General features: G+C 70.5%; 5 protein-coding genes across 7 annotated transcripts; 3 read left to right on the forward strand and 2 right to left on the reverse strand.

Moving 5' to 3' along the window:
* The first annotated feature begins 299 nt into the window (after positions 1-299).
* Positions 300-1,824, forward strand: LOC116962921 (titin-cap). Its single transcript, XM_042787402.1, has 2 exons — positions 300-832; positions 1,569-1,824. The coding sequence occupies exons 1-2, from the start codon at positions 684-686 to the stop codon at positions 1,822-1,824; spliced, it is 405 nt and encodes a 134-aa protein (XP_042643336.1). The 5' UTR covers positions 300-683.
* Positions 1,825-3,331: 1,507 nt separating this feature from the next.
* On the forward strand, positions 3,332-5,998 carry PNMT (phenylethanolamine N-methyltransferase). Its single transcript, XM_042787558.1, has 3 exons — positions 3,332-3,581; positions 3,811-4,018; positions 5,403-5,998. The coding sequence occupies exons 1-3, from the start codon at positions 3,428-3,430 to the stop codon at positions 5,836-5,838; spliced, it is 798 nt and encodes a 265-aa protein (XP_042643492.1). The 5' UTR covers positions 3,332-3,427; the 3' UTR covers positions 5,839-5,998.
* Positions 5,999-6,837: 839 nt separating this feature from the next.
* On the reverse strand, positions 6,838-11,081 carry PGAP3 (post-GPI attachment to proteins phospholipase 3). 2 transcript variants are annotated; one of them, XM_042787546.1, is made up of 8 exons: positions 10,849-11,078; positions 8,991-9,088; positions 8,762-8,914; positions 8,432-8,494; positions 8,233-8,294; positions 7,967-8,103; positions 7,641-7,845; positions 6,838-7,008 (listed from the first exon to the last, which is right to left on the reverse strand). In XM_042787546.1, exons 1-8 carry the CDS (start codon positions 11,033-11,035, stop codon positions 6,945-6,947), a joined length of 969 nt encoding a protein of 322 aa, XP_042643480.1. In that variant the 5' UTR covers positions 11,036-11,078; the 3' UTR covers positions 6,838-6,944. The 2 variants fall into 2 exon arrangements, with proteins under 2 accessions (XP_042643480.1, XP_042643481.1); XM_042787547.1 differs by lacking the exon at positions 8,762-8,914 and having other exon boundaries at positions 10,849-11,081.
* A 1,334-nt stretch (positions 11,082-12,415) lies between these two features.
* On the forward strand, positions 12,416-23,341 carry ERBB2 (erb-b2 receptor tyrosine kinase 2). Of its 2 annotated transcripts, XM_042787221.1 has the most exons (27): positions 12,416-12,563; positions 15,300-15,451; positions 15,535-15,721; positions 16,403-16,540; positions 16,665-16,733; positions 17,330-17,442; positions 17,549-17,690; positions 17,768-17,884; positions 18,130-18,256; positions 18,342-18,415; positions 18,501-18,591; positions 18,713-18,912; positions 19,023-19,155; positions 19,266-19,356; positions 19,455-19,615; positions 19,719-19,766; positions 19,885-20,023; positions 20,101-20,223; positions 20,315-20,413; positions 20,507-20,692; positions 20,799-20,954; positions 21,067-21,142; positions 21,248-21,394; positions 21,524-21,621; positions 21,717-21,887; positions 22,023-22,278; positions 22,372-23,341. In XM_042787221.1, the coding sequence occupies exons 1-27, from the start codon at positions 12,491-12,493 to the stop codon at positions 22,710-22,712; spliced, it is 3,708 nt and encodes a 1,235-aa protein (XP_042643155.1). In that variant the 5' UTR covers positions 12,416-12,490; the 3' UTR covers positions 22,713-23,341. The 2 variants fall into 2 exon arrangements, with proteins under 2 accessions (XP_042643155.1, XP_042643156.1); XM_042787222.1 differs by lacking the exon at positions 16,403-16,540.
* A 260-nt stretch (positions 23,342-23,601) lies between these two features.
* On the reverse strand, positions 23,602-25,955 carry MIEN1 (migration and invasion enhancer 1). Its single transcript, XM_042787110.1, has 5 exons — positions 25,931-25,955; positions 25,619-25,811; positions 25,045-25,142; positions 24,765-24,841; positions 23,602-24,437 (listed from the first exon to the last, which is right to left on the reverse strand). The coding sequence occupies exons 1-5, from the start codon at positions 25,953-25,955 to the stop codon at positions 24,354-24,356; spliced, it is 477 nt and encodes a 158-aa protein (XP_042643044.1). The 3' UTR covers positions 23,602-24,353.
* Positions 25,956-26,064: the final 109 nt, after the last annotated feature.

Consider the following 26,064-nt stretch of genomic DNA (forward strand, 5'->3'; position numbering starts at 1 on the left):
TGCAGACCCGTGGCTCACTGCCCCCCCCTGCCCCTCTCTACCTCCTCGCTTCCCGGGCAAGTAGCCACGGCCACGTGAGCCCCGGCCACCAGCGAGCGCCCGTCTGTTCACAACCCCCGGCTGCAAATATCCCGGCTGGGGGGGCCCCCGCAACCAGCACCCCCTGGCACAGCCCGGCCGGGGGGGGGACGCGCCAGGCTGGGACCCCAGTGGTCCCAATGGGGCCACTACTGGGTGACACGGGGGTAGGGCACGGCCAGCGCGTTGGCCCATCATGGTCACTGGTCTGGGGGGGACTGGTGCCGGGGGGGGGGGGGGGGGACACACACAGGGAAAGGCCAGACGTGTCCTGGGTGGGGGCCAAGGGGGGGGGGTCCTGGCTGCACCGTCACGTTGCTGGCAGGATCTGTCCCAAACCCCCCCTATGGGAGGGGACACAGCTCCGGGGGTGCCACCACGGGGTGGCAAGCAGCCGGCGCAGGCACACGGGGTGACACACGTGTCCCCAAGTGCCACCCACACCCCCCCTTCTCGCTGCTTACCCCGAGGGGGCCCTTGGCACCCTCCTGTCCCCAAAGTGCCAGCGCCACGTCCCAAAATAGCCCCGGCGGGGCCATATAAGTGGGGTGGGCGGAGGGGGGGGGACACACACACGGACACACGGACACAGGGAGGGTGACACGATGCTGGTGCCCAGCGCTGTGGTGCGCAGCGGGGGGCTGCTCTCGGGCGCCCGCCTGGGCTGCCGCGTGCGGGAGGAAGACTCGGGGCGTCACGAGAGCTTCAGCGCCGAGTGGCTCGACCTGGAGCTCAGCACCCGGCCTGAGGAGGGGTGAGGGGCACCCCCCACCCCACCCCCCCCCAAACGCGGGGAGGAGCGGGGGGTTAGGGTCTTTGGGGAGCTGGGGAAATGGGCGGGGGGGGGGGGGAGTGGAGGGCTTGAGGTTGCCCAAGGAGGTTCTGTAGGGGTCTTGGGGCTGCGAGGGGGCTTCAAGGGTCCCAATGGGGCCATGGGGGGATTGGGGGGAAGGGGGTGCAGGGGGGGGGTCTCTGGGGTCCCCAAGGGGCTGGAGGGGGCGCTCCCTGTGGGGTCATGGGAGCTCCAGAGGTGAGGGGGTGTCCAAGGGGGGCTGGGGGGGGGGGGGGCGAGGCTGCGCATCCATAGAGGGGGGCTGTGAGGGGGGGGTGGGGGGGTTTCCGTGGGGTTGGTGAGGCCGTGGGGGTCTCCAGAGTGCCAGTGGGGACATGGGGGTCCCCAGGGGGTGCGGTGGGACTTGGGGGTGTCCGGGGGGTTCCTGTGGGACTTGGGGGGTGTCCAAGGGTTCCTGTGGGATTTGGGGGTGTCCGGGGGTCCCCAGGGGGTGCGGTGGGACTTGGGGGTGTCCAGGGGGTTCCTGTGGGACTTGGGGGTGTCTGAGGTTCCCGCGGCATGGGGTGGGACATGGGGGTGTCCAGGGTTCCCTGCAGGGTGGGATGGCCCCGGTGGGGCCGAGCAGGATGCAGGGGGATCCTCGTGGGGTGCTGGGCTTCCCCCCCCCCCCCCCCCCCAACGAGCGCCCTGTGCCCAGGTGGTGCCGGCGGGAGGTGGACGAGGAGCACCGGGAGACGCTGGAGCAGCGCGGGGAGACGCGGGTGCTGGAGCAGCGCTCGCCCTGGGGGGTGCTGCGGGTGGGGGTCCTGGGGCAGCCCCTGGCCCAGCACCTCCTGCCCTACGCCCGCACCCTGCCCCTGCCCCTCTTCGCCCCCCCGGACCTCCGCGGGGCCAAGGCGGGGGTCCCCCGCACCCTCTCCCGCTCCCTCTCCCACGAGGCCCAGCGGGGCTGAGTGTGGCGGCGGGGTCGGGGCGGGGGTCGGGGTGGGGGGGTTGGGGGGTGTGTGTGGGGGGGTCATCGGGGAAGGCGGCTGATGCTGGGGGGCGGCAGAGGGACCCCGATGCCTGGGTCCGCTCGGCCGACCCGGAAAGGCAGCGCCGGAGGGTGGGGGCAGGTGGGGGTGGGCTCCCGCTCGCCTGGGACCCCACCCCACAGTGGGTGTCGTGGGGGCCGGAGGGAACGGGGCGCCCACGGTTCGGGGGGCTCCCGGCAGCAGCGGGCGCGACTCAATTTCCCTGGCAAAGAAAAGGGGGTGCGAGGATGGAGCGCGCTGAGACACACCCCCATCCCCCCCCCCCCCGGGGCCAAAAGGGGCCCGGGGGTGGGGGGGACGGGGGGGCTGTGGGAGGGGCTGAGGTGGGTCGCTCTGCGGGGTTGTACAAACGATTGTCTTTGTACAGCAATAAAACACCCAGCCTGGCCCCGCAGCATCATTTTTTTGGGGGGGGTGGGGGGTGTGTGTACAAGGCCCCCTCCCCCCCCCCCCATAAGACGGTGTGGGGAGGGGGCAAAATTTGGGGGGGGGCGAGGGATCCTGCTGGGGAATGGGGGAAACTGAGGCACAGCGCCTTGCCGGCCGCCGGAGGGGCCCAGACGTCCCACAGGGGCTCAGGTTTAGGGGCGGGGGGGGGTGGGGTGTGTGGAGGGGTGTGGGTAACCTTCAGTTTATATAACCGCCCCCGCCCCGCCCCCGCCAGCCCAGCCGCTGCCAGGGTCCGGGATGGTCCCAGCGCCAGGGCACAGATTAGCTGTTCCCGCCCGGCCGGATCCCGCTGTCCCTGGGCCACCGCCAGCCCCTGTCCCCACCCCGGCCCCTTCCTCCCCACAGGCCGCCTGCCCCCCGCCGCCTTTGCCCACCTGCAGCTCCAGAGCACAGGCAGGATTTGGGAGGTTTGAACCACCCACCCCCCCCCCCCCCCGCCTTGCCACCCCCGGCCCCTAAGCGAGGCCCCATCCTGCCCAGGAGCCCGGCGTGCTGGGAGCTGGCAGGGTTGGTGGTTGCCGGCTCCTGCCAGGGGCTGGGCTGAGACCCGGCACACTCAGCTCACTGGTGATGGAGGCAGCAGGGAGAGCTCAGAGGGGGCCAAGCCCCAGCCCTTCCCCATCCTCCCCCCATTCCAGTCCCAGCCCATTTTCACCCCCCTCCCCAGCCCTGGGACACTGAGCAACCCACCCCCCACCACCACCACCCCGGGATGGGGCAGCACATGGTGGGGGGTGTCACACCCACATCTGGGAGAGAGGGGGGCAGCAAAAGCTTTGGGGTGCAGGGTCTGGCACCAGGATCCCTGGCACCTTCCCCCCCCCCAGCTCCGGGAGGGCAGCTGAGCGCCTTCGCTCAGCACCGGGCCGGATCCTGCCGCGGCCCCCCCCCCCCCCCCCCCGAGCCCTGCGGCGCTGGCACTAACCTGGTTAGCCAGGATGGATGGCCGCTGTCACCCCCCGCCCCGGCGCAGCGCAGCCGGGGATATAAGGCGGGTTTTGGGGGACACACACACACACACACACATACACACACACACACCAGGCGGTGGCCGCTGCTGCAGCCCCTCGCCATGAGCAGCCTGGCCGCCCTCCGCGAGGGCTACGAGCGCTTCGACCCCCGCGCTTACCTGCGCAACAACTACCTGCCCCCCCGAGCCGATTTCTCCTCCGAGGAGTTCGTGGTGCCCTGGAAGCTGCGATGCCTGGCCGAGACCTTCGCCAGCGGTGAGGGGTCATGGGGAAACCACCCCCCTTCCCTGCCCCCCCTGCCCAGTGGGGTGGGGGAAACTGAGGCGCAGGTTGGGAGAGCACCTCAGCACCCACCCTGCCTGCTCCCCACCGCTCTCCCCGCTCCCTAGCCCTTTCCCAGGGTGGGACCCTCCTCTCAACACTCTCTCCAGTTGCCCCCTCCCCATCCCTTCGCTCAGTGTGGGACACCCACCCCCCCCCCCAGGTGAGATCCGTGGGCGCACGCTGATCGACGTGGGCTCGGGTCCCACCATCTACCAGCTGCTGAGCGCCTGCGACCACTTCGAGGAGATCGTGGCCACCGACTACCTGGCGGTGAACCGGGAGGAACTGGGGCGCTGGGCGCGGGGGGAGCCCGGCACCTTCGACTGGAGCCCCTTCATCCAGCACGTCTGCAAGATCGAGGGACGCGGGTAGGGCTGCGGGGCTTGGGGGGGGGGGAACACAGGGGGGACCCCAGGGGGTGCTGGGCTGGTCCCTGGGGGGATCGTGTCCCCAAATCCCATGGGATCCCAGCCCCACATCCCCGTGGACGCTGAGTTGATCCCTGCAGGGTTATGCCTCCACACCCCTCACAGACATTGCTCTGATCCCTGGGGGATCCTGTCCCTGTGGGTGCTGGCTTCATCCCTGTGGGACCCTGACCCTGTGTCCCCATGTCCCTGTGGGTGCTGGGTTGATCCATGTGGGACCCTGTTCTCATGTCCCTGTGGGTGCCAACTTCATCCCTGTGGGACCTTGACCCTGTGTCCCCATGGGTGCTGGCTTGATCCCCGTGAGACCCTGTCCTCATGTCCCCATGTCCCCACGGATGCTGAGCTGACCCCTGCAGGGATATGCCTCCACATCCCTCACAGACATTGGTCTGATCCCTGAGGGATCCTGTCCCCGTAGGTGCTGGCTTGATCCCTGCGGCACCCTGTTCTCATGTCCCCATGTCCCTGTGGGTGCCAACTTCATCCCTGTGGGACCCTGTCCCTGTATCCCCGTGGATGCTGGCTTCATCCCTGCATGACCCTGTCCCCACAGATGCTGAGCTGACCCCTGCAGGGTTATGCCTCCACATCCCTCACAGACATTGGTCTGATCCCTGGGGGATCCTGTCCCCCTGTCCCCATAGGTGCTGGCTTGATCCCTGCGGCACCCTGTTCTCACATCCCCATGTCCCCATGGGTGCTGGCTTGATCCCTGTGCAACCCTGTCCCTGTGTCCCTGTGGGTGCTGGCTTGATCCCCGTGCAACCCTGTTGGTGCTGGCTTGATCCCTGGGGATCCTGTCCCCATGTCCCCATGGGTGCTGGCTTGATCCCTGCAGGACCCTGTTCTCACATCCCCATGGCCCTGTGGGTGCTGGCTTGATCCCCGTGCAACCCTGTCCCTGTGTCCCTGCGGGTGCTGGGTTGATCCCTGGGGATCCTGTCCCCATGTCCCTGTGGGTGCTGGCTTGATCCCTGTGCAACCCTCTCCCTGTGGGTGCTGGCTTGATCCCTGCAGGACCCTGTTCTCACGTCCCCATGTCCCTGTGGGCGCTGGCTTGATCCCCGTGCAACCCTGTCCCTGTGGGTGCTGGCTTGATCCCTGGGGATCCTGTCCCCATGTCCCCGTGGGCGTGATCCCTGCGGGACCCTGTTCTCACATCCCCATGTCCCTGTGGGTGCTGGCTTCCCCGTGCAACCCTGTCCCCGTGGGTGCTGGCTTGATCCCTGCAGGACCCTGTCCCCCTGTCCCCACGGATGCCGAGCTGATCCCTGTGGATCCCCAGTGGATTCCCCCCCCCCCCCCCCCCGTTTCCCCGCAGGGAGCCCTGGCAGGAGAAGGAGCGTCGGCTGCGCTCCCGGCTGCGGCGCATCCTGCCCATCGACGTCCACCGCCCCGAGCCCCTGGGTGCCCCGCTGCGCCCGCCGGCCGACGCGCTGCTCTCCGCCTTCTGCCTGGAGGCCGTCAGCCCCGACCGCGCCGCCTTCGCCCGGGCGCTGGGGCACGTGGGCTCGCTGCTGCGCCCGGGGGGTCACGCTTTGCTTTTGGGGGCCCTGGGGGAGTCCTTTTACCTGGCGGGGGCCGCCCGCCTGCCCGTGGTGCCGCTGGCGGAGGACGACGTCCGCGGGGCCCTGGCCGGCGCCGGCTTCGCCCTCCGGGATTTCCGCTCCTACGCCATGCCGCCCGCGCTCCGCACCGGCGTGGACGACGTCGACGGCGTCTTCTTCGCCCACGCGCAGAAGCCGATGGAAGCTTGAGGGACCACCCACCCCCCCCAACCACCGCCACCACCCCCCCCCCAACCAAAAAAAAAAAAAAACAACCCAACAAAAAAACCCAAACCCCAAGATTTTGTACCCCCCCCGACTCCCACTGCTCCAGCCCCGGTGCGCCCCACAATAAAGCCCGAGAGCTGCACGGCCGGGCCTGGCAGTGGGGATGGGGTGGGCGGGGGGGGGGGCACCCCTCTATTCTGGTGGGAGGCCAGGGTGGGGGGGTCAGGAGGGGGTGTGCAATGGGGTGGGGTGCGTGGTAGGGGGGGCGCAGGGTAGGGAGGATGTGGGGTGCCCCGTGGGGTGGCAGCTGAGGTGCGGGTGGGCAGGGTGGACACAGGGTGTAAGGTGGGGCTGAACTGGGGGTGGGGGGTGTGTGTGTGGTAGAGTGTGCCCCCCCGGGCAGGGAGGGGGGTACAGAGTGGGGGGGCAAGAGCCAGGCATGGCCCAGGTTGAACTCAGCTTTATTAACACCCCAAAACACACTCAGGCGAGGGGGCGGGGGGGGAAGACACAGACACGGGATGGACACATCCCTGAGGGGGGGCCCCATTCCCTCTGGCAGAAAGAGGGGGGGGGACACCCCCCAGCCCCAAGGCACCGCTCCAGCCCCACACATTATCCCCGCTCAACCTCCCTGCAAAAGCCAGCCAGCAGCCAGCAGGTCCACGCAAAGCCCCCCCCCCCCGCCAAAATGCAAACACAGGCCCCCCCCCGCCTCAGCCACCCACATCCTGCCCCCCCCCCAGCACCGTGGGCCCCAGCAGCCATTGCCACCTCGCGGCTGCCGGGCTCCACGGCAGGGAGAGCCCCCGGCTCAGCACCAGCAGCCGGGGGGGTCTGGGGGGGGGGGCGGGGCAGGGGGGGGGGCTCGGCTGCCCTTGAGCCCTGTGCAGCCAGCAGTGGGGGTACCCGGCCCCCCTGCACCCCGGGGCGGGGGAGATGGGGGGCCATGGAAAGAGAAAACAAACCTCAGAAGGCAACTGGGGAAAGGAGCCTGTGGCCAGGGAGGGGGGGCGGGGGTTCGCTTGGCACCGGGAAGGACCCCGGGGGGGGGCACCAAGGGCCGTGCTCCCCCAGCCCCGGCAGCTCTAGTCAGCTTTGAAGAGGTCGGAGTTGGCCTTCAGGAGGTAGAGGCTGTCGTCCACCAGGAAACTGTGGGGAGGGAGGGGGAAAGTGGGGGGCTGAGGGGGGTGGCCGGGGGGGTTCACAGCCCCATGGCCTTGGGGGAGGCCCCCTCCCACTGCTGCGTGGGAGGTGAGGGGATTAGGGGAGCCCTGGACCCCCCCCACCTCCACCTTGAGCGCAGCCAGACCCCGGGGAGCAGCAGTGGGGTCCCTCCAGCACCCCAGGGGCAAGAAGGGGACCCCCAGCATCCTGATTTCAAAAGGGGGGTGGGGGGGGGGCCACTGTGCACCCCGTGGACAGGAGAGGGCCCCCCAGCCCCTCATGGGAAACAAAGGGCTGCACTGAGCACCTCATGGACCAAAGGCGGGGCCCCTTAGCACCCCAATCCCAAGAGGGGGGGGCACCCAGTATGGGCATGAGGGGGGCACCCAGCACCCTGTGGGCAAGAGTGGGGTCCCCTGCACCTCAGTTTTGAGGGTGGGACTCCTGGCACCCCGTGGGAAACAGAGGACCGCCCGCCCCCCCCCCCCCCCCCCTCCTGAAGCCCAGTTTTAAGAGAGGCACTCAGCGCTGGGAAAGACTGGGGCGCCCAGCACCCACATATTCAGGTGTGGGGGGGTGGTGGTGGGGAGGGGAGGGGGGTGGGGGAGGGCACTGACCTGTAGAAGAGGACGTTGAGGGGGATGGTGCCGATGTGCCAGAGCGCGTGGGCGTCCAGCACCCAGAAGAGGGGGGGGAAGTCGAGGAGCTCGAGCAGCGCCAGCGCCTGCAGCAGCAGCACCACGGCCGCGCACTTCCAGACGTGGGGCAGGCGCGGGCGGTTCCGCAGGCACCACCGCAGCCACCACGCCAGGTTGAGGAGCCCTGGGGAGAGAAAATAAATAACAAAAAAAAAGGGGAAAAAGGGGGGGGGGGGGGGGGGGGCGGGCACGCAGGGGAATGGGGAGCACACACCCCCCCCCCTCAACCCCACCGGGTCACTCACCGATCGCCGCGTTCGCAGCCATGTTGTAGCCGTAGTCGAAGCGGACGAGGGTCAGGTAGGAGATGTGGCAGGCGAGGAAGAGGAGGAGGAAGGCCCTGAAGATGCTGATTAAGGCTGGCCGCTGCAGCCCCAGAGTCCTGGGGGGGGGGGGGGGGGTGGGGCGGGGTGAGGAGGAGGAGGATGAGGGTCGCTCCCGGCCGTGGGGGACCGGCCACCCCCCGCTGTCCCCCCCCCCCCCCGGCTCCGCGGCGCCGGTGGGGCCTCACCTGACGCAGCACAGGTACACGGAGTGCAGGACGACGGCTGAAGCGCAGAAATAGTCCAGTTTCTGCAGGGAAACGGGGCTGCATGAGCCAGGTTGGGGGGCTCAAGGCTCCAAAATACACCCCCCCACACACCCCCCCCCCCCCCAACAACAGGACCTCAGCAGGGGTTTGGGGACAGAGGGTGACGCCGCCCGCTCACCTCCGTCACAGCTGTGTCCCTCGTGTGGAAAACGGTGGACCAGAACCAGGCGTTTAAGGAGACCTGTGGGAGAGGGTGTTAAAAAACAACCCCCCCAGTGTGTGTGTGTCGTCCCCCCCACCCCAAGACTTCACGCTCCGGCCAGCGCAGCCACAACCCCTCCCCAAACCCTCCCTGTCACCCCCTCCCTGCAATGAGGGGTGCGAGGAGACACACACACACCCCCCCCCAGCCCCAAACAGAGCAGTGAGGATGTGGGGGTGCGGTACAGCCCGCTCTGGGGAAGGAGAATATATTTTTTTTTTTTGGGGGGGGGTGTTTAAGGCTGACCCAGGCAAAGGCGACACAAGTGGGGTACATGGGGGAGGCGGGGGGGACGGCGGCTTTATAGCGCAGCAGCATGAGGAAGCTGGCCAGGCCGTTGAGGAAGGAGGCGAAGGCGGAGGCCGGCTCCTGGAAGAACAGGAACCGCGAGAAGGGCCACTGCAAAGGGAGAGCGGAGGTGTCAGCAGACCAGTCTCCCCCAGTATCCTCTCCTCCCACCCCCCCAAGTACGCACCTTGCCGTGGAACTGGGGCACCCGGTGGCCGCCCTGGACGTAGAGCCGCACCGTCAGCCACATGCACTCGTAGTCGCAGTCGTCGCGGCAGGTCCAGCCTGCGGCGGGGGGGGAGCGAGCGGCTGGTGGGGCCCCCGCCCCGCTCACCCTGTCCCTCCCAGTCCCTCCCAGTCCGGACCGTCAGGCCACGGCAAGCACTGGGAGTGGCGGGATCCAGCTGAGGTGGGGGGGGTTCACCCTGCTGGGAGCAGGCAGGGCACCCCAAGTGGTTCCCTGCAACCCCCAGTATGGCCCAGTGTGTCCCCCCCCACCCCATATGGTCCAGTAACTTCCAAAATGGCCCAACAGAGGCCAGCACCTCTCCCAGCAAAGGCCAGTGGCCCCCAGTATGGCTCAGCGTGTCCTCTGGAATGGCCCAGTGACCCCCAGCGCAGACCGGTACCCCACTACACAGCCCAGCGCCTCCCAGCAGAACCCCTGAACGGCCCAGTAGCCACCAGCATGACCCAGTGACCACCCCTATAGCCTGAGTGCCCCCCCAGCGCAGCCCCAGAAAGGCCCCGTGACTCCCAGTCCGGAATCAGCACGGTCCAGCGATCCCAGAGCGCAGCCCAGCGCCCCCCAGTCCAGCCCAGCGCCCCCCAGTCCAGCCCAGCGCCCCCCAGCCCGGCTGCAGCTGGACCCAGCACCCCCCAATCCAGCCCAGCGCCCCCCAGCCCGGCTGCGGCTGGACCCAGCGCCCCCCAGTCCAGCCCAGCGCCCCCCAGCCCAGCCCAGCGCCCCCCAGCCCGGCCCAGCGCCCCCCAGCCCGGCTGCAGCTGGACCCAGCGCCCCCCAGCCCGGCCCAGCGCCCCCCAGTCCGGCTGCAGCTGGACCCAGCGCCCCCCAATCCAGCCCAGCGCCCCCCAGCCCGGCTGCGGCTGGACCCAGTGCCCCCCAGTCCAGCCCAGCGCCCCCCAGCCCGGCTGCAGCTGGACCCAGCGCCCCCCAGCCCGGCCCAGCGCCCCCCAGCCCGGCTGCAGCTGGACCCAGCGCCCCCCAATCCAGCCCAGCGCCCCCCAGTCCGGCCCAGCGCCCCCCAGCCCGGCTGCAGCTGGACCCAGCGCCCCCCAGCCCGGCCCAGCGCCCCCCAGTCCGGCTGCAGCTGGACCCAGCGCCCCCCAATCCAGCCCAGCGCCCCCCAGCCCAGCCCAGCGCCCCCCAGCCCGGCTGCAGCTGGACCCAGCGCCCCCCAGTCCAGCCCAGCGCCCCCCAGCCCGGCCCAGCGCCCCCCAGCCCGGCTGCAGCTGGACCCAGCGCCCCCCAATCCAGCCCAGCGCCCCCCAGCCCGGCCCAGCGCCCCCCAGCCCGGCTGCAGCTGGACCCAGCGCCCCCCAGTCCGGCCCAGCGCCCCCCAGCCCGGCCCAGCGCCCCCCAGCCTGGCTGCAGCTGGACCCAGCGCCCCCCAGTCCGGCCCAGCGCCCCCCAGCCCGGCTGCAGCTGGACCCAGCGCCCCCCAATCCAGCCCAGCGCCCCCCAGTCCAGCCCAGCGCCCCCCAGCCCGGCTGCGGCTGGACCCAGCGCCCCCCAATCCAGCCCAGCGCCCCCCAGCCCGGCTGCGGCTGGACCCAGCGCCCCCCAGTCCAGCCCAGCGCCCCCCAGCCCGGCTGCGGCTGGACCCAGCGCCCCCCAGCCCAGCCCAGCGCCCCCCAGCCCAGCCCAGCGCCCCCCAGCCCGGCTGCAGCTGGACCCAGCGCCCCCCAGTCCGGCCCCAAAGCGCGGCGGAGGCGTGGCCTCCGCGAGGGGCGTGGCATCAGAGCGCCCTCGGGGGGCGTGGTCCGCCCCGGCAGCCAATGGGCGCGGGAGGGGGGGGCGGTACCTGTCAGGCCCATATAGAGCGGCTGGCGGGCGCGGAAGTGCTGCAGCGCGGCCCCCGAGCAGTTCTGCCGCTCGCAGCGGCCCAGGCACTCGCGGTACAGCGGCTCCCGGTCCCCCTGCGAGCCCCGGGCCGGGACCGGCGCCGCCACGGCCGCCAGCAGCAGCAGCAGCGCGGCCCGCGCCGCCATCGCCGCCCGGCCCGGTCCGCTCCGCCACTTCCGGCCCACCCCGGAAACGGGGACGGCGCGGGGCACCCTGGGATATAGCGCCTCCGCGGGGATGACGGGATACAGTCCCCCCCAGGGCGGGAGGCTCATGGGATATATCCCCCGCCAGCCTCTCCGGCTCCCTCTGCAAGGGCTCATGGGATATATCCCCCCACCCGTGCACTGCGTGTCCCGGGGGGCTGCCGGGACCCGGGGGGATTTGCGGGGACTCCCCCGCCACGTTCTGGGGGTTCGGGGCCGTGCCAGGGCCCGGGGGCAGCGCGGCCCGCTCCGCCTCGGGGTGGGCCGTGCAGGCCCCGGCCATGCGGGACCCCGGGTGGGGACTGTGGGGTGAGGACCCCGAGGTGGCCGCTCGCCCGTGGGGTGTCAGTGGCTGCATCTGGGGGGGGACGTGCTGCCCCCCCGCCCCACCGTGCCTTCCCCCCCCCCCCTCCTCCCCTGGCTTGAGGTGGTGGTGACGGGCTGGCTGCCCGCTCGCATCCCCGCAGCCGGGGGTCCCGGGTCAGCCGTGTCACCCGTGGGAGCGAGGGATGAGGTGACCGGTGGGGACATGGCAGGGAGAACCAGCCACGTGTGGGGATCCCATCCCAGACCCCCCAGCACGGGCATTCCCGCCTGTGCTGGCCTGGCTGGGGGGGTCCGGGGTCCCCCCACTGTGGGCTGCGGTGCTCCCCGGGGACCCCGTGTCCCAGCTCCCCCCCGTGCAGCAGATGAAGGTGCACCGGTCGCTTGTGCCCAGGGTGTGTGTGGGGGGGACACGACAAAGGGGCCACCTCATTGGGGTCTCTATTGCTCCACTATCACTGTCCCCCAGGACCATCCCTGGGTGCCAGGCCAGTCCCCGCCCCCCCCAGGACCCCAACCCCAGAACGGGGGAGCCACATTACCGTCCCTTCCCCCCCCTCCCCCCCCCCCCAGGACCCCATTCCCAGACTGGGGGAGCCCCATTACTGTCCCTGTACCCCCTCCCCGGGACCCCAACCCCAGACTGGGGGAGCGCCATTACCGTCCCTGTCCCCCCAGCCCCTGCACCGACCACAGCCACAGACCCAGCGGGGCAGGAGAGGGGACGAGACTCCCCCCCCCCACACCCCCCCACCCCCCCAAATCCGGACGACGCCACGGCAAAGCCTCCGCACCCCCCCTCCCTGCAGCCGGTGCAGCCCCCTCCCCCGGGGGTGGCCGAGCTCCGGGGGTCCCGCCGGGGGGGGTGTCGGGGGGTGTGTGTTGGGAGTGGGGGGGGTCGGTGTGTGTGTGTTGGGGGGGGGGGGGGCGCGCCCCCGCCGGCCGGGACCGGGAGCGCGGCGCGGCCCCGCGAGGCGGAGCCCGGGAGCGGCGGGAGGCGGCGGCTCCGCACCGCAAACTTTCCCGGGAGCGGCCGGCGGGGCCGTGGGGCCGCGGCCCGCGCTCAGCACCATGATCCGGGCCGGAGGCTGCCTCTGCGCCGGGCTGCTGCTCGCCGCCCTCTGCCCCCCCGCCGCCGCCGAAGGTGGGTGCGAACGGACCGGGACCGCGGGACGGGGTGGGGGGACGGACGGACGGACGGACGGACGTGGAGCCGCGGGAGCGTCCCCTCGGTGGCGGCGGGACTTTGTGCAAAGTTTTGCGATCGGTACCGCGAAGGGAGGGAGTGGCGGGGGGGGGGGGGGGGAAAGCACCGGGAAGGGACCGGGGGCAACAACAGGCTGCGGGGGCCGGTGAGCGCGGGGGCTGCTCGGTTGGGAGTGACGGGACTGTCTGTGTGTCCCCCAAGTCCCTCCCCGGTGTGTGTCCGTCCTCCCCCCCCCCCCCCCCCCCGCCACCTCCCGGTGCCCACTCGGTCGCCCGCCCCCCTCCCCCGTGATCCCACGCCGCGATCGCCACCCAAGGGCTGGGGGTCGGGCTGGGCTGGACTGGCAGACGCTGGGCCGGAGCGGGCTGCCTTGCCCGCTGCACCCCGGCCCCCCCCGGACTCGGTGCCGCCCCGAGCAGGGACCCTCCCCCCCAACACACCTTCCCCGCACCCAGAGCTCCGGTAACAGCCGGGGAAGCGGGGACGGGACCCCAACTTCACGGGGTTCCCTTGCTAGAGCCACAGGGAGATTTCGGGGTGCAGGGCAGGGGAGCCGCGGGGTGCTGGGGCAGGCGCGGTGCCCCACGGAGCGGGTGGGTGGGTGGGTGGGTGGGTGCGTCCCCCGTCGCTCCCATCCACATTCTCGACGTGCCGCACCCTGCCCAGCCCGGGAGAGCGGCCGGGGAGGGAGCGGGAGCAGCCTGGACCCGAGCCCTGCCTGTCCCGAGGCCTCGGCGGGGACGTGGGGACAGGGCTGGTGGCCCCAAGGTGGCCACCAGCAGCCCCAAAAGCCACCGGCAAGGTTTGACCCCGCTGCCTGCTCGGGGCCTGCTGTCGTGCAGCCCCGCAGTGGGGGTCAGATCCAGCACTGGGTGGGTGGGACGAGTTTGGGAAGCAAATGCCCAGTGGTGCTGAGCTGGTGCGGGGTTGTGGGGACTCACTGGGTGGCCCCCCCTTGCTCCCGGCGCCCCCCCAGCTCACCCCGCTTGGAGGGTCCGTGCCGGGGGAGCTCTGGGCTGGGGACACACCATCCCCAACCCCGTCCCACTGTCCGTGTGTGAGCTGGGAGGGGGTAACCGGGCAGCACTGGCTCGGGGGTCACCGGTGCCGTGGGCGCGTGGCCGTGGGCTTTGCCGGACGCCTCGGTGGGCTGGCGGGACGATCTGCCGTGGCACTGCCTGCCGGAGCGAGCCGGGCAGGATGGATCCACCGACTGCTCTTCCCGGCGCCCAGCCAGCGACCTGCAGGAGCAGGGAGGGCCAAAGCCCCACGGGCCGGAGCTGGGATCCCCCCCCGGATCTGGCCCTGCCACCGCTCGCCCTTCGCCCCGGGAAAGCCCGTGGCACCCTCTTGCCCGCGCCGCGGGGCAGGGGGGAGGGCAGACCTTGAGCTTTGGCCGTGCCGGTGCGGTTTCCTTCCCCGGGGTGGAGGGGACCGTTCACTGCACCGCCGAGGCCACCGGGGTGGGGTGAAAGCTGAACCCCATAGTTGGGGGGCTTCCCTCTCCCTGGCCGCGTCATGTGCGTGTGGGGGGGGTGTCTCCCTGGCTCGGTGGCCCTGGAGCAGGCAGAGGAGGGGGCTGCCAACCGGGGCCCCCGGCCATGAGGCCGCGCAGGCAGCTGCTGGCACCGGGGGTTGTCACTCAGCCGCGGCGCGGCCGGCAGCCCCTTCCGACCGGGGACCGGGACACCAAACCCCCCCGCCCTGGGCGGAGGGCTGGGCACGGCTGCCTGACCCCCCCCCACTTGCTTCGTTGTCCCCCTGCCCCACGCCCAGGGAGGGGACGGTGGCAGCTCAGGGCTGGCGCGGCACTGGGGTCAACGCTGGGGCTGTGCCAGGGTCGATGCTGGAGCGGTACCGGGGGTCGGTGTTGGGCTGCGGGGAGCGGGGTGTGGGGGTGTGTTTTGGGAGGGGGGGGGTCGTCCCGGCGGGGTGGCGGGGCGCCGGGGGCCGCGGGCGCGCCGGGGCTGGGCCGTGCCCGCCAGCCCTGCGTCACCCGCTGCTCCCCAAACACGCCCGACCTGAAAAGGCGGTTCCTGCTGGGAGCGGGCGGCCGGGGGGGGGGGTGCCGTGCCACCCGCGGCCGTGACTCACCCACCCAGCACCCAGGGCAGGCTCCCGCGGCCCCCCCACCCCGCACCTCTGCACCCCCCCCCCCACCCCGATGCCCCGGGGATGGCCCCCTCAGCCGGCAGCCCCCCCAAGGGATGGGGCCGGCCGGGGCTTTGGCAGCCGTCGCCGCTCAACAATCGGGTCTTGTCTCGGCACGGCCCCCACCCCGCGCCCTCCGGCGTGGGCAGAGCATTCCTGCCCACGGCCCCCCCCCCCCGCTCCGGCCCCCCACCACAGCCCAGGGGCTGTGGGTCCCAGCCCGGCCCCCAGCAGCACCCGACGCGCACCGCGGGCACGGGGTGACATCGGCCCCCCGGCTGCCCCTCGAGTGGGGCCGGAGCCGGGTGCCAAAGCGGGAGCAGCTTTGCCGCGTGCCGGGGTGGGAGCGACGATCCAGGAAGCCCATCGGAAGCTGTTGGGAGCAGCCCCGGAGATAAACGGCCGCCGGCGGATCCGCAGCGTTTCCTGCGGAGGCCGGTGCCGCCACCGACTCGGTTTCCCACGGGGGCGAGGCCGGGCCGGGCGAGGGGACCCCGCTGAGCTCCCCCTCCGTCCCCGCAGTCTGCACGGGGACCGATATGAAGCTGCTGCGTCCCTCCAGCCCCGAGAGCCACTACGAGACCCTGCGGCACCTCTACCAGGGATGCCAAGTGGTGCAGGGCAACCTGGAGCTCACCTACCTGCCCCCCGACGCCGACACTGCCTTCCTCAAGGTGTGCGGGGACAAGGGGAACACCCTAAGGGGGGGTCCGGCGGGGGTCTGGCCGGCCCCTCACCCCTTTTTCCCCATCCCCAGGACATCAAGGAGGTGCAGGGCTACGTGCTGATCGCGGAGAACCAAGTGAGCCGGCTGGAGCTGCAGAGCCTGCGCATCATCCGGGGGACGCAGCTCTTCCAGGAGCGTTACGCCCTGGCCGTGGTGGGCAACGCCGGCCCCGCCGGCACGCCGGGGCTGCGCCAGCTCGGCATGCGGCACCTCACAGGTTGGGGACCCCTCCCCGGGGTGCTCGGGGTCAGGGGTTGCTGCTCCCGGGGCTGGGAGATGCTGGGTCCTGCCTGGGGTGGGTGCACAGGGGCTGCTGGCCCTGCCGTGTCCCTCCTTGGGGCTGCTGGACCCCCATAGTCCCTCCCTGGGGCTACTGGTCCCCCATAGTCCCTCCCTGGGGCTGCTGGACCCCCATAGTCCCTCCCTGGGGCTGCTGGTCCCCCATAGTCCCTCCCTAGGGCTGCTGGACCCCCATAGTCCCTCCCTGGGGCTATTGGTCCCCCATAGTCCCTCCCTGGGGCTGCTGGACCCCCATATTCCCTCCCTGGGGCTGCTGAACCCCCATAGTCCCTCCCCGGGGCTACTGGTCCCCCATAGTCCCTCCCTGGGGCTGCTGGACCCCCATAGTCCCTCCCTGGGGCTATTGGTCCCCCATAGTCCCTCCCTGGGGCTGCTGGACCCCCATATTCCCTCCCTGGGGCTGCTGAACCCCCATAGTCCCTCCCTGGGGCTACTGGTCCCCAGTAGTCCCTTGCCTAGGGCTGGATGCTCCCCGTGGGGTGTCAGGTCCCCATCCAGATCTGGGTGTCCCCATGGGGCTCCAGGAGCCTCCCCCCATCCCCGTGCTGACCCCCTCTTCCCCCCCCCGCCCCCGACTCCCCGACCTGTCCCTGCACAGAGATCCTGAAAGGGGGGGTGCGCATCGAGAGGAACCCCCAGCTCTGCTTCCAGGAGACCATCCTCTGGTCCGACATCTTCCACCGGCACAACGAGCTCCGCGGCGAGACCCGGGTGGAGAGCACCCGCAGCCGCAGCTGTGAGCGTTGGCACCCCGGCCTTGGGGGGGGTGGGTGGGGGGGTGGTGTTTTGTACCCAGGGAGGGGGTCTGGGGGCTGCCAGCCCCCCTGGTGTCGCCCCGCTCACGGCTTCCCCCGGCGCAGGTCCCGACTGCCGGGCGCTGTGTGCCGAGGGGCACTGCTGGGGCGAGGGGCCGCAGGACTGCCAGACGCGTGAGTACAGGGTCTGCAGTCAGCTCTGCACACCCCCCCCCCACACCCCCCGCCCTGAGACCTCCAAAACCCTGCCCCACAGGCTCCTCCAAAATCCCTGGGCTCTCACCCCCCTTCACATGTCCCTGACCCGGTGATCCCTAATGGCCACCTCAATCCTAGCCCCAGAGACCCCCCCCCCAGACCTCCTGCTTGCTCCCCACAACGCCCCATGGGGTCCCCAGAATCCCTGCTCCAGAGACCCCGACTTGTCTCCCCAACTCCCTTCCCCTTTGACCCCTACTTAGCGCCCAAATCCCTGCCCCAGAGACCCCTAAAATCCCTGCCCTGGGGGCCTCCGCTTACACCCCCAAATCCTTGCCCTGGGGACCCCCACTCGCCCCCCCTGCACCTCTGCCCCACTGTTCCCACCTGACACCCAAATCCCCACCCGAGGGTGTGTGTCCCCCACCCAGATCCCTGCCCTGGGAACCTGCCTACCCTCCAGCTCCTCATCCTGGGGAACCCCCCACATTCCCTGGGTGGGGAGGGAGGGGGACTGTTGGGGTCCCTGTCCCCACCGTGTCCCTCTGTGTGTGTGTGTGTGTCCCCTTCAGTGACCAACAGCATCTGCCACGGCTGCCCGCGCTGCAAGGGGACGAAGCCGACGGACTGCTGCCACGAGCAGTGTGCCGCCGGCTGCACCGGCCCCAAGCACTCCGACTGCCTGGTGCGCACCGGGGATGGGGTGGGGGGCACCCCAGGGTGGGGGGTGTGTGTGTGTGTGTGGGGGGAGATGCCGGGGGGTCTCACGCCAGCCGCTGCTCACCCCTAAGGCGTGCCTGAACTTCAACCGGAGCGGGATCTGCGAGCTGCACTGTCCCCCCCTCGTCATCTATAACTCGGACACCTTCGAGTCGGTGCCCAACCGCGACGGGCGCTACACCTTCGGCGCCAGCTGCGTCAGCCAGTGTCCCTGTGAGTACCACATTGGGGGGGGGGGGGTGTCCAGTGCTGAGCCACCGCGGCCCTGACCCCCCCCCGACCCCCCCCAGATAACTACCTCGCAACAGAAGTGGGGTCCTGCACCCTCGTGTGCCCTCAGAACAGCCAGGAGGTCACTGTCAACAATGTCCAGAAGTGCGAGAAGTGCAGCAAGCCCTGCCCGGAGGGTGAGCAGCCCCCCCCCCCCGCCCCAGCACTTGAAGGGGGGGGTGGAGCGATCTGGGGACCCCAGGGTTGGGTGGGAGGCGATCTGAGGACCCCAGGGTTGGGTGGGGGGGTGCTGGCTATGCCCTGAGGGGTGTCCCTCCATGGCTGGTGGGCAGGAGCAGTGAGCATTTTGGGGGGGAGGAGCAGGGGTTCGGGCAGAGCACCCCAGCCCTGCTCTGTGTGTGTGTGTGTGTGTCCCCCGCAGTGTGCTATGGGCTGGGAGTGGATTTCCTCAAGGGCGTCCGCGCCGTGAACGCCTCCAACATCCAGCACTTCACCGGCTGCACCAAAATCTTCGGCAGCCTGGCCTTCCTGCCCGAGACCTTCACCGGGTAAGGGCCTTGTCCACCCCCTCGAGACAACAGGACCCCCACCGGGACCACCCTCCCCCCCCAACCTCCCTCCCACCCCTCGCAGGGACCCCAGCACCAACACACCGCCCCTGGACCCCAAACTGCTGCGGATCTTTGAGAGCCTGGAGGAACTGACGGGTGAGAGTGGAGCTGGGGAGCTGGGGGGGCCGGGGGCTGTGGATGTTGGGGGGCAAGGGATGGTGACGTTGCGTTTTCCCCCCAGGTTTCCTCTACATCGCTGCCTGGCCGCCCGGCATGGAGGACCTGGGCGTCTTCCAAAACCTGCGGGTCATCCGGGGCCGAGTGCTTCACAAGTGAGAGGGGACGGGGACATGGGGAAGGGGAGGTACACGACACGGTTTTGGGGTGGGGTGGGGGTCCGTGTGTGCGTGTGTGTGTCCCCCCACGCACGCTCACCCGGCGGTGTCTCGGCAGCGGCGCCTACTCGCTGACGCTGCGGGACCTGGCGGTGCGGGCGCTGGGGCTCCGGGCTCTGCAGGAGATCAGCAGCGGGATGGTGCTCGTCCACCACAACCCCCAGCTCTGCTTCCTCCAGAAGGTGCCCTGGGACAGCATCTTCCGCAACCCCCGCCAGCGCCTCTTCCAGACCCACAACAAGCCCCCCGAGCAGTGCGGTAAGCAGCACCCGTGGAGGGCGACGGGGCTGGGGGGGAGCTGGTGGATCCCCACCATCCCCATTGCTCATGGTGTGTCGTCGTCCCCCCCCCCCCCCCATTCCTTGCAGAGAGCGAGGGGCTGGTCTGCTTCCACCTCTGCGCCCACGGGCACTGCTGGGGTCCCGGCCCGACCCAGTGCGTCGCCTGCGAGCGGTTCCTGCGCGGCCAGGAGTGTGTCGCCTCCTGCAACCTCCTGGACGGGTGAGCCCGAGGGGGATGGCAGGCAGAGACGCTTCCCGCCCCCCTCCCCAATCCGCACCGGGACCCTTTCCCTGCACCCCAACACCTCCCGGTTCCTTTCGCCCCTGCAGAGCCATCCGGGAGCACGCCAACGGGACGCGGTGCCTGCCCTGCCACCCCGAGTGCCAGCCCCAGAACGGCACCGAGACCTGCTTCGGCTCGGTGAGGATGGTGGGGAGACGTGGCGTGATGGGGGGGGGCAGGTTGTGTTGGGAATGGGGTGTCCCTGACCCCTTGAGTCCCTCACCCCACTCCCACAGGAGGCGGATCAGTGCGTGGCTTGTGCCCACTACAAGGACGCGCAGCAGTGCGTGCGGCGCTGCCCCAGTGGGGTGAAGGCGGACGCCTCCTTCGTCCCCGTCTGGAAATACCCGGACGAAGACGGCGTCTGCCAGCTCTGCCCCACCAACTGCACCCACTCGTGAGTCAGGGCAGGAGGTGGGGGGGGGGGGGGGGTGGTCACGGCCAAGGGGTTGGGGTGGGGCTGCTAACAGCAGGGGGGCTGCTGCACGCTCTGTCCCCAGGTGCACGATCCGGGATGAGGACGGCTGCCCCGTGGACCAGAAGCCAAGGTAGGAGCGTGGGTGCCCTGTGCCCCCCCTGACACCCCCTCCCATACCCATCTGGGTGCTGGAGGCGGGGGGGGCTTCTCTCCCTGGGACCCCCCACCCCATCACCCGTCTCCCGCAGCCAGGTGACGTCCATCATCGCCGGCGTGGTGGGGGCTCTGCTGGTCGTCGTCCTCCTCCTCATCACCGTCGTCTGCGTCAAGCGCCGGCGGCAGCAGGAGCGGAAGCACACCATGCGGCGCCTGCTCCAGGAGACCGAGGTGGGGACCTGCAGCTTTCCCGGGTGGGGGGACGGACCCCCCCAGGCCCCCCCCTCTCACCCGCCTGTACCCCGCAGCTGGTGGAGCCGCTGACGCCCAGCGGGGCCCTCCCCAACCAGGCCCAGATGCGGATCCTCAAGGAGACGGAGCTCAAGAAAGTGAAAGTCTTGGGCTCCGGCGCTTTCGGCACCGTCTATAAGGTGAGGGGGTGCCACCGGCGGGCTGGGACCCTCCCGGCTCTGCACCCCCCTCACCCATTTATGTGTCGTGTCCCCCTCCCCAACCTTCCAGGGTATCTGGATCCCCGACGGCGAGAGCGTGAAGATCCCGGTGGCCATCAAGGTCTTACGGGAGAACACGTCACCCAAAGCCAACAAGGAGATCCTGGACGTGAGTGTGCCAGCGGTGCCGGCGGGCGAGCGGTGCCCCCCCTGCACCCACCCTGACCCCCCCCCCCCCCTACCCCCCCGTCCCTGCCCGCAGGAAGCCTACGTGATGGCGGGGGTGGGCAGCCCCTACGTGTCCCGGCTGCTGGGCATCTGCCTGACCTCCACGGTGCAGCTGGTGACGCAGCTGATGCCCTACGGCTGCCTCCTGGACTACGTGCGGGAGAACAAGGACCGCATCGGCTCCCAGGACCTGCTCAACTGGTGTGTGCAGATCGCCAAGGTAGGACAGGGAGGGGGGGTGGGTCCGGGGTGGGGGGCAAACACACACACACACACACACACACACGGCGAGGGGTTGGGGCCAGCCTGACGCACGCCGCTCCCAGGGGATGAGTTACCTGGAGGAGGTGCGGCTGGTGCACCGGGACCTGGCTGCTCGCAACGTCCTCGTCAAGAGCCCCAACCACGTCAAGATCACCGACTTCGGGCTGGCCCGGCTGCTCGACATCGACGAGACCGAGTACCACGCTGACGGCGGCAAGGTAGGGCTTGGGGACGGAGCGATGGGGACCAAGATGCTCCCCCTTTTTGGGGACAGCCAGCCTCCTTACCCCCCCCCAAATCCTGCTCACCTCTCCATCCTCCCCGTCCCAGGTCCCCATCAAGTGGATGGCCCTGGAGTCCATCCTCCGCCGGCGCTTCACGCACCAGAGCGATGTCTGGAGCTACGGTACGTTGGGGGGTGGTCCCACCTCTGGGTCTGGGGTGCGGCGGGGGGGCCTGGGGGGCACCGCTCACCCCTGTCCCTGTGTGTCTCCCCCCCCCCCCCCCCAAGGTGTCACTGTGTGGGAGCTGATGACCTTCGGGGCGAAGCCGTATGACGGGATCCCCGCCCGGGAGATCCCCGACCTGCTGGAGAAGGGCGAGAGGCTGCCGCAGCCGCCCATCTGCACCATCGACGTCTACATGATCATGGTGAAATGTACGGGGAGGGGGGGGGGATGCAAGGAGACAGCTTGGGGACAGGGTGCCGGGGGGGGGTGGGGGTGGTGAGGGGGGTGGGTGGGTGGCACCTCGCTCCCGGCCCTGATGGCACCCGGCTCTGCCCTAGGCTGGATGATCGACTCCGAGTGCCGGCCCAAGTTTCGGGAGCTGGTCACCGAGTTCTCCCGCATGGCCCGGGACCCCCAGCGCTTCGTGGTCATCCAGGTACGGCGGGTTCCCACCCTGGAGAGCGGGGGGGGGGTGTCCTGTCCCGTCCCCCCCCAGCATGGGTGCTGACCGCTGCCCTCGCCCCCTCCCAGAACGACATGGTGGGGCTGCCCAGCTCCATCGACAGCACCTTCTACCGGGCCCTGCTCGAGGAGGAGGACATGGACGATCTGGTGGACGCTGAGGAGTACCTGGTCCCTCACCAGGGCTTCTTCAGCGCCGAGACCTCCACCACCTACCGCAGCCGCATCTCCTCCACGCGGGTAGGCAGGCTGGGGGAGCCGGGCAGGAGCCCCCCCCGGCTTCGCTGGCAGGGATGCGGGGGTCAAGGCTGCGCCCCACATCCTGCGCTGCCCGGGGGGCCGGTGGCTGACTCTGCGCCCTCTCCCTGCACCCAGAGCACGGCGGAGACCCCGGCCGATGCGGAGGAGGGCGAGGGTTTGGCCGCCTTCCCCTTCCCGCCCCCCGGCCTGGCGGAGGGGCCGGAGGGGGCCGTGCCGGAGGGGGCCAAGGCGGCTCTGCAGAGCCCGGCGGTGCGGGAGCCCGGCGCCCTGCCGCGGTACAGCGAGGATCCCACCGGGCTGGCGGCTGAGGAGAGCGAAGGCCCCGACCCCGAGGGCTTCACCACCCCGGCCCCCCACCCCGCCATGCCAGGTAGGGAGGGGACGGGTGGGGGATGGACCCAACCCCCCCCTCCGTCACCCAGCCCAGCCACGGTGGCCCCTAACCCATCCCTCGTCCCTGCAGAGTACGTGAACCAGGCTGGGGAGCGGCGGTCCCCACCCCGGCACCCCCGCACACCCCCATCCCCGCCGGACAAGCCCAAGGGCCACCAGGGCAAGAATGGGCTCATCAAAGAAGCCAAGCACCCCTTCCCAGGGCCCTTCGGCCACGCCGTGGAGAACCCCGAGTACCTGGCACCCCCCAGCCTGCCCGCCCCCGGCCCCTTCAGCCAGGCCTTCGACAACCCCTACTACTGGAACCAGGACCCCCCCAAAGCCGGCAGCCCCGAGGGCGGCCCCGGCACGACGCCCACGGCCGAGAACCCCGAGTACCTCGGCCTGGCCAGCCCCGACAACGCGGTGTAGGGCCGGGCTGTGGAGAGAGAGAGACACCCCCCCCCCTTTTCAACTTCGCCGAGGCAGCTTGGGGAGGGACAGCACGCAGCGAGCCGCGGCCACTGGGCCAGGGGCTGTCTCCTCCACCCGGGGTGAGGCCGGCCACCGAGGGCTGGGAGAGCCCGGGACGCTGTGGGACAGCACAGCAGCACATGTGGGGACAGAGATGGGGGGTCACCCTACGTGCCAAGTGCTGCTCAGGGCCCCCCCCTCAGAGCTGGGCACCCACGGGGTGACCCACAAGCCGCGCTGAGCCGGACGGTGCTCAAACCACAACTGGGAGCAGCCTGGGGAGCCCGGCCCCAGCGTGGCCCGGAGAAGGGGCAGCCAGCCACCGTCACCCCCGGGGCTCCTCTACCACCAACCAACTCGCCAGGGCTGTCCCAGTCCGGCCCAGCCCGTCGCTGCCCTCCTCCCCCGGCGCCCCAGCTGCGCCGGGACACACGGACTTGCACTGAGAGCAGGCGGACAGCGGGCTCGCAGCCCAGCTCCTCCTGGATTCTTTTGAAGCCGACTGTATCGCACCGAGATGTATATTTGATAATTGTACATTGTGGTTTTTTTTTTTTTCTTTTTTGTTGTTGCTATTGTTTCTACTCCCTTTGTCTGTGTGGTGCCACCTTTTCCGTCGCTGGCGCAGGGGAACCAGCTCCCTTTCAGGGACCATCATGTCCCTTCCCTCCTGGCCTTAGCTGCCACCACCCGAGGAGGCAGCGACGGACAGGACCCACTGGAGGATAAAAGTCCCGATCCTGCCCGGCCCTCGACCAAGGGCAGGGCAGGCAGGACCTGATCTAACCCCGCTCTCACGCCTCACTGCCTGCGTCCCACCCCTGTTCTCGAGGGACACGAGAGGGGCCACGTTCTCCTCTGTCCTTTATTCAGCACTGGGCCGTTGGGTTTATACACAGTATAGAATAAATAGGGGCCCCCTCCGCCGGCTCAGCCGCCCCGTGGCGAAGGGCAGAGTCATTACAGGCAGAACGCGAGAGCCGAGAGCCTGAGAACGGGGAGGTGGGGGAAGTTGACGGCCGTTAAATCAACTTCTTGGCCGTGGGGACAGAGCCAAGCCGGGGTTCCCATGTCCGGCCGGAGCAGCCGGTCCCCGCTGCCCTCGCTCCGGTTTAAACAGTGACAGGAGAGACTTTAATCATTAACGAATCACGCTTGAGTTTTTACAGTGAGGGGGTTTTGGCTCTGCATTAACCTGCTGGGAGCTGCCAAGCCCCCTCCTGGCTCCACTGAGGGCTGGGCAGAGCATTCACGGGGGACCCCAAATCCCCAGCAGTGGCTGAGGGAGGGGAGAGCCCCCCTGCGCTGCTGGGAGGCAAGCGCGGAGGAAGGGGGAAGGCAAAGACAGGCAGGGGAGCTGCACCCCAAAGGGATGGACCAGAAGAGCCCCCCCCCCCCGGCACGGCTGGCCCAGTGACACCAGTACCACAGCTCTGCCCATCCCAGCTCTCGCCCCCAGTGCCGCGGTGGTGTTCCCTGGGGAGGCTCCTTGTGCCCTCCCACTCCCCTCCCCTTGCTGTCCCCGGTGGTGCAGGGAGCTAACGCAGGCAGTGAGGAGCAAAGCGGGGGGCCCCGGGGGGATCCCAGCTGGGCGTGGGGCTACAGGATGACGCAGGGGGGGCGGCTGTTGGTGATTTTCTCCAGCGGTTCCCCATTCCTCGCTCGGCGAATCGCTTCGATCAGCTGAGGAGACAGAGGGGAGGGGGTCGCACTCCGGGCTGGCCTCACCATGAGGTCTTGGGGGGGGGGGGGATGGAGCATTTTTTTGGGGGACACACACGCAGCGGTTGGAAGCACTGGTGCCCAAATCATGGCCACACTGAGGCAGGAGCTCCAGAAACCTTCCTCCCCCTCCACCCCAGGTGAGCAGCGGGAAGGGGAACAACCCCCGAGGCTGCGCCGGAGCTCGGGCGGGTGATGAAACGGAGGCGTCGAGGGAAAAACCGGTCCCGGGGGAGCCCGCTGCGAAACCCAACCTCCCTGTGGCCACCAGCCTGGCCGGGTACTTACGTCCTTCTCGTAGGGAAAGCCTCCGTTCTCCAGCTTGGAGAAAACCAGCTGCCCGTTGATCTCAATCTCAAAGGCACCTTGAAAGCACGCGGGGCGCAGGCGTGAGTCCCCCAGACCGTGTCCCCGGCGGCAGGGCCGGGCTGGCTGAGCACACCCTGCGCTCAGGGTGGGGGGTCCTGCCCTGCTCCACGCAGACCCCCGGGGCTCTGGAGTCTCTGCACCCACAGGGGCAGGCCGGGGTCACCCCAAAAGCGAGCTCTGCCACGGCACCGGCCCTTACCTGTGCCCCCCAGCCTGGACTCGATCTCGATGTCAGGGTACTCCTCCCTCACGGCGCTCGCCAGCTCCTGGTAGGTGGGCTCGAAGCCGCAGGGCTCGCTGGGTGCAGGGAGAGGCAGGGGAGAGCCCCCTCACCCAGACGCCCCCCCCATCTAACCCCACCCCAAACAGAGAAACCCCCTCACCTCCACCTCCCCTGCTCCTGCCTGTACCCTCACAACAACCCTCCTCCCTCCTGCACCCCTAAATCTCCAGAACCCCCACCCGTGACCTCTCCCCAAAACCCTCTCACAGCCCTGCACCCCCCCCACGAGCCCCCCCAGCTCCCTCCACCCCTCAGCTCCCTCCATCCCGTTACCCTCAGCACCCCAACACTCCTCAGCCCCCCGGCTCCCCCCGCCCTGCCGAGCCCCCCCTCCCTCCTCAGCCCCCCGAAATCCCGCCCAGTGCCCCGCACGCCCCATCCCAGTTCCCCCGGTCCAGCACCCTCCCGCCCTCTCCCCATTTCCACCGGTTCTTCGCCCCCGCAGGCAGCGGAGCGGCACGGAGAGCAGGAGCCCGGGCCCAGCACTCACCAGTACTCCACCACGATGCGGACCCGCCGCTCGGCCCCGGTCCCGGTCTCAGCCCCGTCGCTCATCGCCTCCGGCCCCGCCGCCCGCCCGCCCGCCCGCCCGCCGCTTCCGGGTGCCGCCACGTGACTCAGCGCTTCCGGCCGCGCAAGCACCCGCTCCTCTCGTCTGCTCCGGGCGGGCCGCGCGGCGCCCCCTGCTGGCGGGAGGAGCGCGCGGCGGCGGGGCCCCCCCACCCCCGCGCTGGGTCCCCACGGAGACACGCAGCGACCCCCGTGGGACCCGCACAGACCCCCCGTGGAGACCCGCACAGACCTCCGCGGGACCCCTCTAGTCCCATAGACCCGTAGAAACCCTCCCCCCCCCACTTCCCCTCATGGGACCCCCTTACTGACACCCCACCCACCGCCCCCCGTGGGAATCCTATAGGGCCTTGGGCCCCCCACAGA

The sequence above is a fragment of the Tyto alba genome, unplaced genomic scaffold (assembly GCF_018691265.1).
Source record: "Tyto alba isolate M040663 unplaced genomic scaffold, T.alba_DEE_v4.0 Super-Scaffold_12, whole genome shotgun sequence".
Taxonomy (NCBI): Eukaryota; Metazoa; Chordata; class Aves; order Strigiformes; family Tytonidae; genus Tyto; species Tyto alba.